Below are 17,554 nucleotides of genomic sequence, written 5' to 3' on the forward strand. Positions count from 1 at the left end.
TAAAGCTTCCAATTAATAGTAAATCATTTGGAGCAAGAATGAGCTGTGGGTGTACGATTTCTCCTGCTGACCCACATAGACATCTTCAGCTGATTCAATAGACTGGGTATACTGATGTGTCTGTAAGTTTGCACAGGAGCGCTGCTTCATGCTGACCAATAAGCAGAATTTTATGGGACTCCTCATTAGCATTCTACCCATTAGCAACTCCTCCACACAAACAAATTGAACTGAACAATGCTGTCATTTACTGACTCAGCCCACTCGCATTTATTTTGTGACATCCATCATTTACTCAGTTTGAAACATAACCTTGCTAAAATGGCTGTGAAAGCAGCGAACCTTGTTGCACAACTGTTTCCTTCTCGAGTAGCAACCAGTGTTTCCACTGGCTTACACCACTAGAGTGCATTACACGGGAGGACAAGCCTGAGGGCTCAATCAGCAATTACTACAACCAGCGAGGGTATTTTTGCAGTCTCAGCATGACATCCATGTCAGTGGTGGATGATGAGGATGATGAAGCACTTGGCTGAGGTTACCTAGTTGCTAAATGTGCACCGCTTTGCTGACTAGAAAACGTGCAAGCTTATTGTTTTACATCTCCGGGTTTGGGGTCTTTTTTTTTTTAGCATTTCTCACCCCCCAAAAAACAAAACATACTTGACAGATCTTCAAACTCTGTGTCGCTCCCATTTAATAATAAAGGAGAAGATCACATTGCCTTAATTTATTGTCTGATTAAAATTCAGCCTTTGCCGTCACCTTAGCAACTGCTTGAAAAAAGGTGGGTGGTGTGTGGGGGCTGAGAGGCAGGCATGTGAGCCTGTTGGCGTTCATCTCAGTGTGAGTGTCTGTGTGTCGCTGCAAAGTTTCATCTCCTCACACAAGTCCTTGTACTTGTAATGAAACATTCTTTGCACTTGACCTTCTGCTGTGCACACACACACACACACACACACACACACACTGAACACACATTCCCCCCACCCCCCGCTTTAAGGTGTGTTTTGTTGGTAATCTGACTCAAATAATCTCTTCGCAACGACTGCTTCCTTCATTAATTACAGGAGATAAATATGGATGAACGTCTCCCCTAAGTGCAGATGGTAAAATCTGCTTTCTAGCATTCGTCAAATTATGAAACATGATAACATAACAGCGTGGATACCCTCGATCGGGCCTAAATTTGAACGGAGATGGGGGAATATTCTCAAATCGATGCATAATTCATCGCTTTCGGAAAAAAAGAAAAATGAAAAAAAAGCAGCCGATTCATATAAAACCTATTCTCCTTAACAGCCAAGGACTTGAGATGTAAGATTCAACAGATTGAACCACCTGTTCCCCCCACTCTCCCCCCCCCCCCCCCCACCTCCCCCTTGTTTCCCCTTCTTTCTATGTCTCTCTCCACATCCTCCTCCCTCTCTTTCCCTCTGTGCTCCTTCTCTCTGATTCAGCACCTCGACAGAGATACTGAGTCGCTGCCAGTATCCCTCATGGGGGGGCTTGCCATGTATCTGCAGTCTGGCTGCAATGGAGGTTTTCACTCTCCCTCCCTCCCTTTCTTCCCCCTTTCCTTTGCCTCGCTTTCTCACTCTCTCCCCTCGCACTCCCGGTATGGTACGATTGTTCTCTTCTCACCTCAAGTGAGCGCAGATGTACACATCCGGGCGCAGTCTGATGAGCGTTGCATGGGGTTTCTCACTAGTAAGGGAAAAAGGGAAGAGGAGCAGATGAGGGAGCACGGATGTGAGTGGGGGGGAGTGTGGGGACATAAACAAACACATAGGGAAACACAGAGTGTGCTTGCTGAATATGTATGTTTCTTTTCTCGTTCTTTCTTTTTCTTTTCTTTTTTTTTTGTGGAGGGTGTTTGTGCTGCAACGGTGCTCCACTTGGCAGCTTCTGGGCCAGTTTGATGGGTCCATTCCACTAACATGCTGTCATTTCCTTTAGATGCCTGACGAAGTGATGAACAACATAGACACCATCAGGTAAGCTTCACCCTCTCCCTCTCTCACTCTCCCTCCTTTTCTGCACATATCTTTCAGCACTCCATCATCACGCCCCCACGTTCTCCCTGTCTTCTTCCTTTAAGCTCCTTCCCTCCCACTCTTCCTGTCTCTCTCTCTCTGTCTTTCTACTCTTGCACAGTCTCTCCCTCACTCCCTCTTGTCTTTCCTCCTGGCTCAGCTGCTGCCGCTGCTGCTGCTGCTACTGCTGGAGTGGCGTGGTGCTAGTGGCGGCGACAGTTTTAGTGGTGGAGGAGGAGGTGGTGGGGTGGGTGCATGTGTTGGGGGTTTTCTCCGAGCTTTAAGGGAAAGCTGGGTAAACCAATCCAGATAGCATATAGAGAGGGGGTTTTCTCCATCCCCGGCGAGGCTCCGGCAGCAGGATTTTTATCTCTCGGTCTTCAGGATGAAGCTCTGCGCGAGCGGAAGGTACTGCTTCACTGTTTGCATCTTTGATTTGGATTACAAAGCTGCTTTTGGTTGCGTGTGAATATGTGTGTTTATGTGCTCATCTGTACGTGATGTGGCTGCACTTGCCGTGCTCTCTGTTTACTGATGCAGTGCTGTTAGGAATGATGTCTCTTCTCTGATACTTTGTCAAAGATAAAAGGGTGTATTTTGCAGAAGAAGGCTGACACGGTTCCATGCGGGGAACCTCTTGGCTGGAAATCCGCTGCAGTGACTATGGCGTTACTGTAAAAGCTTTTTTCCAAACAGATCAATCAGGAGTTTTTTTTTTTAATTTTTTTTTTTATTTGAAATAATCTTGAATCTTTTCAGGTTCCCAAAATGTCCATCCACGACTGTTACACATTGGTTTCTGTGTGATTTTTGGACTGTCACCTGTCGGAATGCACCTGTAACACTGATTAATTACTCTGCATGATAACGCTGTTTTTCCACCACGAATACTTAAGCAAGAGCAGCTCTGATCTGTATGTTTTTCAACATGACAGTCAAAAAAACACAAACGTGAGCGTGTGCTGGTGTAGATGGATTTTAATGAGCTCATTACAAAATTGCAGGTGCTCGCCCACTTTTCTGATTTAAGTATTTCAGAGAAATAGAGCAGCAGCGGAAACATGACGAGATGCAGGGGCCACCCCCCTCCCTCTACCTCCCACTCTCTGTTTTGCACCTCACTGGCCTACAGTAGACATGTTTTAATTAATACCAGTACTAATGAACCATTATTAATCCGGCTCAGATGAAAACAGATCCCAAGCTTTTCCTTTTGTGTTAGATTACCGATGGTGTTATTATGATTTCAGGAAGATTACAGTTTAAAAGCCATTTAACCAGGCGACGAGGGGTAATTAATCTTGACGGGGTGTTTCTTTAATAGGAGGCATCAATTGTCCTCACCTCTGTGTCACAGCTTTAATTGAATTATAGCAGCTGTGCCGAAATAAGAGGGGGGTAGCCCCGTGTCTATTCTGCTCGCTTTTTGCATAGGAAACCAGGTCACCTGTAGCCTATAAGCAAGCTGTGATGGGGTTAAAGAGAAATCAGGACCCACCTGAGAGTCTGACCCTACCTCTTCATCCCTCCCCCCCACCATATCTGCGAGATGCCTTCGAGTCTAAATGATGAAATGTCCTGAAATCTCTCACACTCCGTTGCTCCTGCTCTCTCGCTCACTCTCTCTTCCTCTTTCGCAATCCCTGTCCCTCTCTTGTCCGGGCTCATGTGTCAGGGCCCTGGGGATGGAGATGTAAATTTTGCATAGCGACACATTGGAGCTCCAACGCAGAGGAGACCTCGGGTGGATTAAACAGATTTAAAGTTTCAAGGAGTTTAAAAAAATCGTTGTCAGAATACTCTAGCGGATGAATAACAGTGTGAAGGGTTTTATTTTAAATATAAGATTGATACCGCTTTTTAAAAAGCATGATTGACAGCCAAAGATTGAGCAAAATTATTATGCCGCTGTCTCGGTGAGCGGTGATGGAAGTGACGTCCTTGAGAGGCAGTAAAACAAAAGTCAGGGTTAGTTTTTAGATTTTTAGGATGCTGATTGATGACATTTTTTTTCTTCCATCAAACCCACTGCGACTGGATATAATTTCAGAATAATATATGCACATTAAGAACCCTCATTATACAGGAAGAGAAGGCGATTAAAAGGTGCTTCATACTGTTAAGTTTCAGAATGTATCCTGCACTTTATATCTTGGTCTTTTTAAGCCTGTTTTTAAGTAGATCTTTTTAGATATATACAGATTAAAGAAAGAACAACATAAAGTGTCATGAAGAGGCCAGATAAGAGCTTAAATGCTCACTGGGATATGAGCTATAAATAGGCACTCACTCATTTGATGTGTTAATGATGGTGGTGGAGAGAGTTATCCAACACGTGACCTGCCAGGTGTTCACTTGGCTTGAACTCTGGTGACTTTGAAGACCACAGATCTTTTTCTTTTAGTCATTAAGTCATTCAGTGACCCTTTGTGCCCTAAAGGGAGGGATCTGTATTCATTATGTTTCTACACTTTTGTTTTTTGTTTTCTTTTAAAAAAGCTCAGTTAGTCCGCGATAATGTCTCGGCCTCGATCTGAAGGTAAACCGAATCTTCCTACTCCTCTGAAGCTCACTAATTAACATGTCCTGTCTTCTTCATTTAATCTGCACAAAAGCCAAACGTGAAACAGCAGCTTGTAGTTTTTATAGCTTGGTTATTCCACAGCTCAAATGAACACGATACATGTCAATTATTGAGTTTCATTCGTGCTGCTTTGTGGACTTTGTTCCTTGCGACAGAGCCACGCTGCCTGTTTCCTAATCCAGACTGGCTGCCAGTGGTATGAGAGTGATATCAGTTTTCTCATCTAATTCTTGGCAAGAACACAAATAAAAGGCTCTCCTGAAGTCTTCCACTGCCGTTTAATTTGAACTTAAATTTGCCAACTGGAAGGTTTTTCTCTGCTCGTTCATGTGGTAGTCGCTGTTTGTGCTGTGTTTCAGTTATTATTGTTTCTATTTGATGCTAATAATACATATAGAATACTGGGCAGCTGCTCTATTATAAATGAGTCAAATGGCCATGTTTACGTTATAGCAAAGGCACCTGTCAGCGTCTGGGATGTTGTCGCAGGTTAGTGAACAGTTTTCAAAGTCAACATGGTGGATAAATGGTGCTGAAATGGGGCAAGGTGGACACCAGAGTGACTCCGACAAGGGCAAGATTGTTTGCGTTGAAACATTTCCAGAACAGTGATGGCAGGTTGTGGGAGTCAGAGGATTGACAAAAAGATCTGCTGCTTGTGATCATATTCATACGTGTATTCATAGTTTTCACGCAATATTACATCGCTATAGGAACGCCTACCTAGAGGACAAACAGGGGCTTTCCCCGTTTGTTCTGCCAGCTGTTAACTTGGATGCACTTGGAAGTCCCTCAGTCCAGTTTCTTTGGCCATTTTGTACCAATCCATCCTTTTCCATAGCAACTCTGGTTTCTTTTAAACTGGTTTATTTCATAGAGATGTCGCCCGTTAATGGACATTAGTCTCAAAATACTGTATGAGACAGAAACATTACAGATTTTAGCAAAATGGCTAGTTTATATCTTTAGTCCCAAGGTAGATAACAAAAAATATAGCCTACTATACGCATGTGTAACAATGGCGTTCAGAGTGAGTCATTTAAACTCACAATTATGAGACAAACCTCAAGCTGTTCAAAAATATTACTACTAATACCCATAAACTGGATCAGCATGAGATACGCTATATGGATACAATCTCTTGTCCATATAGGAGCAACATCTTTTAATCGTTGAATTCAGGTTTTCAGTCTCAGGTTTATAAAATCAACCATGCGGTCACGAAGTCTGCCTTTACAGCCATTTGTGAATGAATGGGTTTCATTTGTGAAAGAGCTCATTGAATTCAAGCGTAGTACTGTAGTAGGATGCCACCACCATTGTGGCATATTCCATGATCAACTCTCAGTTGATCTACTGTTAATGCAAAGTTGAACCACAAAGCAGTAGACCACGATCATTATCAAACTCCTTAGGTAGCTCCTTTAGGTATAATGTATATGTGCACTTTTTTCCATATAGTGTTCCTCCTTCCCCCTCCAAACAGCAACATTATTGACCCATCCAGCTCCAAAATAAACAGAACTGTCTGTACTTTTGTGCACTTCCATCCTGTTGGCAGTCTGAGGAATTCTCCACAATAAACACGTGTAAAATGCTGCCAAAATGAAGCTCTGGCTGGGACCTCACTGTGGTGGGTGCTGTTTATCGATTGCAGATACATAAAACTTGCAGTATATTTACATAACTTTGTTTTTCTCCTTCCGAGAAATGACTATTTGTGGCTTGAAACAGCTGGAAAATTAACAGACTTTTGTTGCAATTCTATGGAGTGTCCCTTAAGTCAGAATGATGAGAACTACGAAGACCTCAGGGCACCTTCAGATTCCCTGAGCTGTTCTGAAAGGGGAGTTTTGGCTGATCATTATAGATAGAGAGATGTTAGAGCAACAGAGAGGACGTGTTTGAAAGCGGCGTGGGAGAGAGGCTGCTCTGAAGAGGCGAGAACTTAGTTTTGACCTGCTGAAGTGGACAGTGTTGCTCTGACAGACTGATGCTCTCCACTGTCCTCTGTGGTCTGACCAGTCAGCCTCTCTCTCCCACACTGTCTGTAGGTCTCTCTATCCTGAAGCTCTGAGAGCTCCCCCGGGGGCCATTAAGCCTATCTTATTATCTTAACCCCATTATTTCTCCTCCCCTTTGCCTTCTTCAGCACCAGCGGTCAGGTTGTGCTGGTCCAGATTTATTCCTCATTGTGATGAAGCCTGCCTAATATGACAGCGGCTATAACTCAATTTTTTTGTAATTTGACTTGAATTGGACATTTACATAGTAATCGGCATTGTAGGTCAGTTTGTGGTCAATGGAAGTGACACCATTTTAATGAATTTTAAAGTGAGAGTTAGATTTTTTCTGAACAGAAGCCACTGTGAAAGCCAATGACGAAGAATGGTAATGCTAAAATATAGCTGGTAAGTGAGCTAAAATAGTGTTTAGCACAGAACTATAATGCTAAACTTGTTAATTTTCAGACCCAGAAATCTGTCTTTTTTATACAGTCTATAAAAATACAGCAGTATTCACTAAATGGTTGCTAACCTTTGCATAACCCCTGCATAAGAGTGGTTTGGATAAAATTCTCAAACATGTGTTTTTAGAAGTTGCTGGTGTTACATAGATAATCACAAGGTTTCTGCTCTTACTATAACAAAATTCAACAACACAAGCAGCTCTGAAGCTTAATATCAAGGGTAATTTGAAGGATTTCTAAAAAAAGGTGCATGTAAGATGAATCGCCAGGCTAAAAATGACACCAGTCATCGGGACATTGCACTGGATATTTTGGTTCCTCTGGGTTGTGATTTTGGGCTCTTTGGCTTGTTCTGTCAGATGTTTCTGGCATCACAGAGATACGTGCAAGCTTACCTTTCTTACAACTAGATGTAAGATGTAAAACCCGGCAGTGAGCACAAGTCATCAAGACGCTGAGGCAAAACAAATTATAAATCCCTTTTTTTGTTTTTTATCCTTTCCATAAAAATAGGGCAAGCGTACTTTACACTACATGAATACGAGACACCACTCTGAGACCTGTAGGGGTTTTCCGTCATGCCGGGCATCATATAAAATGAACGCAACATATAAAAAACATGTTTTTGTACTAATCGTAGGAATCATGCAAGATTTTAAGATACGCAGCTCCAGATGAGATGTCAGTTCAGTGGCTGTGGGCTAAATATCTAGTTAGCATGCCTGTGAAAATAGCAGACGCCATGTAAAATCCCAATCTGTTAAAAGTCTGACACAAACTCATGCCTGCACAAGAGGTTACATTGCTGTTGGACAGATACAATTGTAGAACCCATCTTCTCAAATAAATGCATTTCTTAAAATGTTGAACTGTTATTCAAAACCTTCTTTTTTAACCAAGCCATAAAGCATTTAAAAGCCAAACTGCAGGGACCTTTGTAATAAAGAGTATCAACCTGTGAGAGTTTAGAAGAAAATTAAACAGATAAATTAAAGCTTTTCAAGAAAATGTCTGCAGCTTGTTTGCCTCGGTCAAGCCAGAGGTCACAGATTACCCTTGTTTTCTTTCCAAGCCGCTACATTAATGGGGCTATGCTGGAAAGTTATTAGTGCTATATTGCGTCTTCCCAATATAGTGCCTCTCTGTGTTTTTTTAAAGATCCATTCATGCATCCCTGAGTTGAGGCTTTTTAGGCAGCCTCTTGAGAGTTATGGATGGACCAGTAAGTACATCTGTGTATAAGTGCACGAGGTAAATGCTGAGGAAACTCACACATACACACACACGCACAGAAACACAGAGCACTACACTGCAGGCTAGATATGCAGAGGTTGTTCCTTTGTTGCATCTAATCACTACCTGTCCATTCGAGCTCCACTCGTAAACAGCATGCTGCGATGGTGGGTGGCGTGCTGTGCATGCGTGTGTGTGTATACACATGTGTGCACGTGCATCCATGTGTGTTTGTCTGTTCTATTTTTAATGAGCTGAACCCGTTTGAAAGCCGCTTGTGTTTTTCCATCCCGTCTGCTTTTGGTTGTGGTTGCAAACGTGGCAAACACTGGCCTTGTGTTTTTTGCACCACAACAGCATTTTCACAGCTGTATTTTTTTTCCTCTTTCCAACCAGCAAAATAAATAAATAAATGGATAAAAATGAAAAGACTGTGGACAGAAATGCTTTTATTTATTTATTTATTTTCTGCTCTCATCCTTTCTGGGAAAATTTAAATTGTGAAAGTAATTCAGAACCACTGAGATGGAACAAAGTAATCAGCGGGAAAACTTTGGTTTCAACTTGTGAAAGAGTTTAAAAGTTGGGGTTATTGTGAGAGGGTGTATTCTGGGTCGAGAAAGACGTGATCTCAGCGTCTTTGCTAGGACAGCTCTCGGAAGGCTTCGCTGGCACTATGAGTATCTTGTCTGAAGGATGAGCTTGTTTTCCAGCAGGATTCTGTAAAAACTGCAAAGCCATTAAATAAAACTTGATCAAGACTTGAAGCATGGGCAAGAATAGAAGCAGTTCAGTTCTGGAGTGGATTTGATCACGCTCTTTAAAATGGCAAAGTAGAAAAATGGCCGTGGCCAAGGATGTGGCTACTGATTTTTTTTTAAATTTATTTGGCATTCAAATATCAAATTTTTGATTCGGACATGGAAAACAAATTTCTTCCAGGGACTGTCCAAATGCACTCAGTCAAAAGCACAATAAGCCTCCATAAACCCAACATACCTACCTGACCACTTCATTAGGTACACCATTCAACTGCTCATTAACAGCCAATCACATGGCAGCAGCTCAAAGCATTTTTACGTTTGCAGGAATGGGGTGAAGCTGAAGTTCAAACAGAGAATCAGAAAGGGGAAGAAAAAGGGTTTCAATGTGACATGGTTGTTCGTATCAGCTGGACTTAGTATTTCAGAAGCTGCTGATCTACTAGGATCTACTGAGAATGGTCCAAAAATGAGAAACGCAATCACCATTACACCACCAGCAGCCTAAACCGTTGATACAAGTGAGGATGAATCCATGCTTTCATGGTGTTTACAACTAATTCTGACCCTACCATCATACAACAATTCCTAATCTTCTAATGGCAATATCTACATGAATACATGCATTGAGTGGCCGACAAGGTACTTGCATTAACAAGCAGCTGAACAGGTATACATAATGAAGTGACAGGCGAGGGTATTATGTGTTTATATATTCCCTGAACAAAAATGCCGTGGGGAGGCTTGAATAATTAGGGAATCACAAATGAGTGGTATGCTGAAAACAATACTCTGGTAGGGAAAGTGTTAATGTATTAAGTGGTAGAGGCACTCTTGGAAGATAAATAAACAGATAACATTCAAACCAGTTCTCTAGCTTTGCATTTCATCATTATACCGGTGCCTGTATCAAACCCTCTTTTTAACGCGGTGCCATTTTCTACGTCTAAATGTCTGCCTGCAGCTTATTCTGTGGTTGATGTTGGACTCTGTTCTCTGTGTTCACTCCTTCAGTTTTGGCAGAACAGAACTGTTTGTATTTGGGATCGGCAAGCCTCCATCACCTCTTCCGCTCATTCTAAAATCCTCTCGGGATGTTGTCGTGATTTCACACTCCCCTGTGCCGGGTGCCATCAGCAGCACGTGAAATCCGTTCAGCGGGTCATTATCCCCTGCTGCCGCTAATGATGTTGGTAGTTGCTGTGAAACTACTTAGGTGTCTGCTCCCGAGTTAATCAATGCAGGACCAAGAAACAGCTAAGACATAAACCCACACACACACTGACAGAATAGCACCCTAATTTGAAAGCTGATTTTTGTCTGTGAGGTGGTTGAGTCATACAGTACATGCCATTGGACTGAGTGACTACTGCAGGTTGTTAATCCGAAGGCACAGGGGCCAGAAAGAGCATCATCTCTGCCTTCTTTCCCTGCTGCTGGATGAGTCAGCCACTCGGGTTCCCCCGCTCTAATGCTGAGGTCTGGGCCTGTGATAAGGGTTTTTCCTGAGAGCCAATCTTGCTGAAAGGTAGATGCAATCAGGAAGCCAGGAAGGAAGAAAGAGATTGACGGAAGAGGCAAGGAAAAGGAGAGGAAGGAGGTAAAGAAATGATGACTTTTCAGCAGAGACTTCACACCCGCTCTATTTGCTTTTCCTTTGTAATTTGGCAAAGCTCGCTTCCTCTTTAATGTCTTTGGCTTTATTGTAAATACTCTGGCTAGCAACCCCCGCCCCCACAAACACACACACACCCCTCTACTTTTCCATCTCCCTCATTCCACAACTTTAATGCCCTCCTCCTCTTTTACCACCTCCCTCTTCCTCTTCTTTTCAATGCTCTCGAATGTCAGCGTGGCACGAGTGGGTGGCAGGCACCGCCATCCGAACGAGCCCCTTGTAAGGTTTTGCTGCAGTGTGAGGATGGGCACAAGGAAGACGAAGAAGCAAGCAAGCGAGTGAATGAGCGAGGGTGTTGCGTGCGCGGTTGTGCGTTGGCGTTTTGACAGCGGACGCCTGATGGGGCCTGAGACGTGTCGCTAACAGCTGTCCTTTTTCACTTTTATGGCAGACAGCGTTACTTTAATTCAAGCCTGGGAGAAGGAGGTTGAATAGGCAGAGCTTGTGCTGCAGAGTAAACACAGGCACACACACACACGAACGCACAAGCAGGAACACACCTAGACTTATAGATGCAAACAAATGTGTACATATGCATACGGACAATCAAGCGTACACCTGCATGGATAAACTCACACATTTCTGCCACTTTAATGCTCTCAAATACATGCTCGCACCTGCCAAATCTTAAACACACACACGCGCGCACACACATATTCGAAGCTGGTATGACTCAGAGGGGAGCAGCTGGAGTGAAGGCTCCAGTGGCGGTAGTGAGCTGTCACCATCTGGAGGAGTACATGTCTCCCTGCCTTCTCAGCCAGTAGCAGAAGTCACCTCCCAACAACTGGGCATTAGTAGATCAACATGTTTCTTTATTTCATAATACGTGCGTGTGTGTACACAATATCAGTGGGTACAACACCCCAAACATGAGCTGTAACTCGCTGCAGTCCCATCCACAGTCGGTCATTGCTTCCTTCCCGGATGGTCAGCCCGCTGCTCGGATCAGAGGAGCTTTGATCAAGCTTTGACAGCCTGTCTCATTCAATAACATGCACCATTTGTCCGTGTGCTGAAGGCTGCACCTGTGCTGCGGACGCCACCAAGACGCAGAGGACTGGAGGGATGGAGGAAATATTTATACAAAAGACTTTCAGTCTTTCAGGCTTGTCAAACTCCTTCATTCACACTGCCTGGATGTGTCAGCTCCTCTTCTTTGTGTTTGGACATATACGAGATGAAGACACTGAGTCTGCAAGGGATGTTTGTTTTTACTGATAAGTCTGATATCCGCCTGTCACAGGAGACTTTCCCCCACCACTAGTGACATGAAACAAGTCTATGTCCTGCCAGGACCCAGAAGCAGTTTTTTTTAACCTCCAACAGATTTTGTCTAATGGCTCCTGACCACAAGCAAACAATTCAGCATTAAACACAATATTTAAGAACGTAGAAAAGTTTTGTGAACATTTATGTTTTTTAAAAAGATATAGACAAATGTTTCAAACATTTCATTTTTTGTATGAAGGCAGTTGTGGGGATTGTTTGCTTATGTTCCAGAGTGCTTTCAAAATTTCATCAAACCACACTCACACAGCGTGTCAGTGATTAGGCAGCTTAGTGCTTCTTTGCGTGTTTTTCCATGTCAAACTGTTAACATTTTTTCTTTTAATATACAGCATTTGTGGTCACAAAAGAATACTTCTCATTCAAAATCAGGTTTTCAGTTCCCCAAATGTTCCCTAAACTGAGTGGGGGGAACTTAGATTTTAGAAGAAAATGCAGACAAGCTGTTTGTGGGAGCCTTTAATTTAAGAAATAAAAATATACACAGAATGTACTCACCGGGCGCTTTATTAGGTACATCTTAATATTAATTGGTTGGATGCTCTTAAATCTTTGAGGCACAGATTCAACAAGGTGCTGGAAACATTCCTTCACTGGTACTAAGGGGCCCAAAGTGTGCCAAGAAAACATTGTCTACACCATTACACCACCAGCCTGAATCATGCAAGGCGGGATGGATCCATGCTGTACGCCAAAATCTGATCCTACCATCTGAATGTCACTTTAGTAATCGAGATTCATAGACCAGGGAATGTTTTTCCAAGCTTCTGTTGTCCAGTTTTAATGAGCATGTATGAATTGTAGCTTCAGTTTCCTGTTCTTAGTTGACAGGAGTGGCACCCAGTATGGTCTTCTGCTACTGTAGCACATCTGTGCAAAGGTTTGATCAGTAGCTTGTTTAGAGATGCTCTTCTGCATACCTTTGTTTCATGAGTGATTGTTGCTTTTGTATCACAGTCAACAAATGTTGTCAAATGCTTTCTCTTTAAACCCTAGAGATGGGTTTGTGGGAAAATTCCAGCAGATCAGCAGTTTCTGAAGTACTTTAACCCAGTATACCGGCAAAGCGTGTAGTAGACCCACTGGTCCATCCCGTGAATGTCATGCTTTGCTTCTCCTACGCATGAAATGGACAGGCATGCTTACGTTGCAGTACCTTTCGGTGCCAGCAGAGGGCGATGATGTATTTAAAAGCAACATAAAAACAGTCATGGACGAACTTTTAATGAAACACATTTACACGTAAACACATATCAGCCACGTAGCTTAATATTACATGGAATAGAAGGAGCCTGGATTGTACTTCATTCCTACTTTGGTCAGTTTAACTTGTTGGCTTTAAATAAACTATCGCCCTCTACTGGTACTACAATTTAATTCCATTTCACACCTAGGAGAGGCAAAGCGTGGCATCCACAGGATGGTCCTGCAGGTCTATTACATGCTTTGCTGTGATATTGGGTTGATGACTCAGAAAACCCTGCCACGACAACAACTATCTCATGTTCATAGGCCCTTAAATTACCTTTTGTCCTCATTCTGATGCTCAATTTGAACATCAGCAGGTCATCTTGACTGTATCTACATGCGTAACTACAATGATCTGCTGCCATGTGATTGATTGGATATTTGAGTTAATGAGTGTTCAAACCGTGAGCGTATATATTCCCTCTCCTTTAATGGATTCCCCTCATATGGTAGCTGAACTTTGCTAGAAAGCTGAAAGGAATCCCTTGCTCTTTATGTCTGAAGGACTGAGTCCAAAGCTTGACATTTACAGCTGATGTCTCAGACAGTTTTACTTCTCATTTTCGCTTCCGCTGTTTCTTTGCAGGAAACGTTGTGCACCGTCAGTGGAAGAAGTAAGACAAAAATGGTCTTTACTCTGAATTTAGTGCCTTGAATTTAAGGAAACGGGACAAAACTCGTGGGATATTTACCATTAAAGTGTCCACATTATGCTTAATGGGATTTCCATGTCATTTAGTCTTCTACACAGGGGTTTGCACAGTTAAAAAGACAAAGTCAACACCAAATAGAGTAATTCTCACCCACAAAGAAAAGCTATTGAAGTCCTTCTTATGCCTCATTTGTAGTCCAGACTTTTCCAGACTTTCTGTTACTCATCTACATAACAGTGGTATAAGAGTGGCTAGTTTTGGCACATATTCTCCAAAATACCTCAGCCATGAGCAAAGCACACCAAATGTTCTGGTGTCGGGTACTAAGAGTGAACGCATGAATCTTCACGGCATCTGAAGACCCAGTGAATTATTTTCAGTTTGATGCAATATCCGGAGGGGAAAGTTGCAAACGTTGCTATGTGTGCTCTGTGCTCAAAAGGGATTTTATGTAGAATGAGAGTTGGATCATAGCAAATTCGGGTTTTTAGGGGGAGAGGCCTTAAATAGACTGGAGCTAAAGAGCATTTCAGACAGAAGGTGAGAAGAGGAGGTGCAGCATGTGAGAAAAATTATGAGAAAAGCATTTATTTTATTTGTTATTTTTAGTAGCAGATACCCTACATACAACTACAGGCCCTTTAAAAAATAATATGGGTTCTTTCATATGAATATGACCAACAGAATCTGTCCATGGATCTTAACATCAGTTTTGTCCTGCTTGACTTGTCCTTACTAAAAGTTGCCATCCTGTCTGTTTGCTTTGTTTGGCAGGGTCAACACAGATAGATCACTCACTAATTCCAGACTTAGCTGGTCTCCTTTGGAAAACTAACATAAATGCTGTCTCCCTGTGGTCAAGCCCTTTAAACACATGAGAGGGAAGGAACACAGACAAACCATGAAAAAGATATACATTGGCAAAACCGCCTTAAAAGTCCCCCGAAATGGCGGCAAACATCCGAAAAAGAGGTAAGAGTGAACGTCTCAGACGCCATCTTTCCATCCATCCTCGTTTTTTATCTGTTTGTCCGTTCATCCGCCCACGAGGTGTCTCCTCTCGCCATCCAGAGGTGCTAAAGCAGCCTCATCCCGCCTCTCCAAGCCCAGAAGTCACGCTGCCTCGTCATCTCATCTCGCTGGAATGAAAACACTCATTATGTCTGACTCAGCTCCTGTTCACCGAGGAGGTCACTAATGGGGGATTTAACATCCCTGGAGCTACTTCACGTTAACTCATCCTCTACCAAACAACAAACACCTGTTTTCCCCTGATGATTCCAACCAATCACAGAGAGACATGAGGCGAGGAGGTGGGGGCTGCTTGGATAATGCGGCACTCAAATGTCACTCAGTCATTTGAGACATTCATTGAATCACTCTGTGGGCAGGTTTTCTCTACTCACTGACACAGTTCCATAAAACATAAACACTATCCCACTTTCAGTCTGAAGTTAGACTGAAGCTAGAAGTTATTTAGTATTTAGCATTTTTGTATTTGCAGTCGAGTAAATGGAGACTAGAGCTGTGCTTGAGGCAGGATACTCAATCTGAGTGCATAAAAAAAGGCTTAAAAAGAGAACGTAAACTACTTTTACAGAAGCACAACTTACCTAACATGAGAAAAAATAAGTTCTAAATTTGATAAGATATTATGTTGCTTTGCTAAAAAAAAAAAAAGTGGAAATGAAAAATTCAGATGCTCAGTTTTTCATAAAATAAAACTTAATTGGTTTAAAAGTAGAAGCAATCCATATCTAATACAGAGGAATCAATCTGAGAGAATATGAGCACTGCATTATGTATCTTTTTGTTATTCTTTAAGAAAAACAAAACATTGTGAGTTTGTGCAAGGATCTAGCTGCATTTATGTGTGGCAGAGAAGACAAGAAAAGGTAGACGTGAGGTGATATTTATAGAGCCACAAAGTCTACATGCGGAGAAGATGGGGTGGATGGATGGGTTGAGAAAACACTGGACTTTAAGACAGTAAACTGTATTCAGCTTTTATTATTGTAACATTGGACAGTGGTGGTATTCAGTTTTAATCCACCAATGCTTCACTGACACAGGCCTTGAGCTCCTGGCAACCTCTGGTTACTAGGGCAAAATTAATATTCTCCAGACAGTTGCTGAGTGCGTGTTGACCAGATGGAAGCTGCACCAAAGAGAGCGCTGCACCACAAACCTTGCTGTGATTGCTGTGTTGACCACATGTAACATGCTGACTTGTCTGCAAACACCCTCCGAATACTCGGCAAGTGGTAGTGAAGCTAAAAACATGATATACAAACCAGAAAAAGACACCATTCCCCATCAAAATAAAACCACCGCCTTACTGCTCCAACCAACACATTTCAAAAAGTGCAACTTTGAGCTTTGTAAGCAAATGCAAGGATGTTTTTGGTACAGCTGGCTAAGAATTACACATTTTTCTCTAGCGACCTGTAGTTGCCAGGGGTTACCAACTGGTCTATAGTACAGGGTGGGCCATTTATATGGATACACCGTAATAAAATGGGAATGGTTGGTGATATTAAAGTCCTGTTTGTGGCACATTAGTAAATGTGAGGGGGCAAACTCCTCAAGATGGGTGGTGACCATGGTGGCCATTTAGAAGTCGGCCATCTTGGATACAACTTTTGTTTTTTCAATAGGAAGAGGGCCATGTGACACATCAAACTTATTGGTGATGTCACAACAAAAAAAATGGTGTGCTTGGTTTCAACGTAACTTTATTCTTTCATGAGTTATTTACAAGTTTCTGACCACTTATAAAATGTGTTCAATGTGCTGCCCATTGTGTTGGATTGTCAATGCAACCCTCTTCTCCTACTCTTCACACACTGATAGCAACACCGCAGGAGAAATGCCAGCACAGGCATCCAGTATCCGTAGTTTCAGGTGCAGCACATCTCGTATCTTCACACCATAGACAATTGCCTTCAGATGACCCCAAAGATAAAAGTCTAAGGGGGTCAGATCGGGAGACCTTGGGGGCCATTCAACTGGCCCATGACGACCAATCCACTTTCCAGGAAACTGTTCATCTAGGAATGCTCGGACCTGGCACCCATAATGTGGTGGTGCACCATCTTGCTGGAAAAACTCAGGGAACGTGCCAGCTTCAGTGCATAAAGAGGGAAACACACCATCATGTAGCAATTTCAAATATCCAGTGGCCTTGAGGTTTGCATTGATGAAGAATGGACCCACTATCATTGTACCCCATATACCACACCAAACCATCACTTTTGTTGTTCTAACAGTCTTGGATGGATCCATCCAATGTGGGTTAGTGTCAGACCAATAGCAGTGGTTTTGTTTGTTAACGTCACCATTCACATAAAAGTTTGCCTCATCACTGAACAAAATCTTCTGCGTGAACTGAGGGTCCTGTTCCAATTTTTGTTTTGCCCATTCTGCAAATTCTGTGCGCTGATCTGGGTCATCCTCGTTGAGATGCTGCAGTAGCTGGAGTTTGTAAGGGTCCCATTTGTGAGTAGCTAATATCTGCCAAAGGGATGTTTGACTAATGCCACTCTCCAGTGACATGCGGCGAGTGCTACGCTGTGGGCTCTTGCTGAATGAAGCTAGGACA

The 17,554-nt window shown here is 42.7% G+C and overlaps 1 protein-coding gene across 5 annotated transcripts in view; it reads left to right on the top strand.

The window, feature by feature from the left end:
- Positions 1-1,476: 1,476 nt before the first annotated feature.
- The window catches only part of si:dkey-174m14.3 (uncharacterized protein LOC563117 homolog), a 34,229-nt gene continuing 18,151 nt past the window's right edge, over positions 1,477-17,554 (top strand). The window contains exons 1-2 of one of the 5 annotated variants that reach the window (XM_040017720.1): positions 1,477-1,997; positions 14,728-14,925. In XM_040017720.1, the coding sequence (XP_039873654.1) occupies positions 14,828-14,925 (98 nt within the window). In that variant the 5' untranslated portion in view covers positions 1,477-1,997; positions 14,728-14,827. The other 4 variants (XM_040017722.1, XM_040017718.1, XM_040017721.1 and 1 more) reach the window with 4 other exon arrangements.

Source organism: Simochromis diagramma, unplaced genomic scaffold (genome assembly GCF_900408965.1).
Source record: "Simochromis diagramma unplaced genomic scaffold, fSimDia1.1 OVJJ01000802.1, whole genome shotgun sequence".
Lineage (NCBI taxonomy): Eukaryota > Metazoa > Chordata > Actinopteri > Cichliformes > Cichlidae > Simochromis > Simochromis diagramma.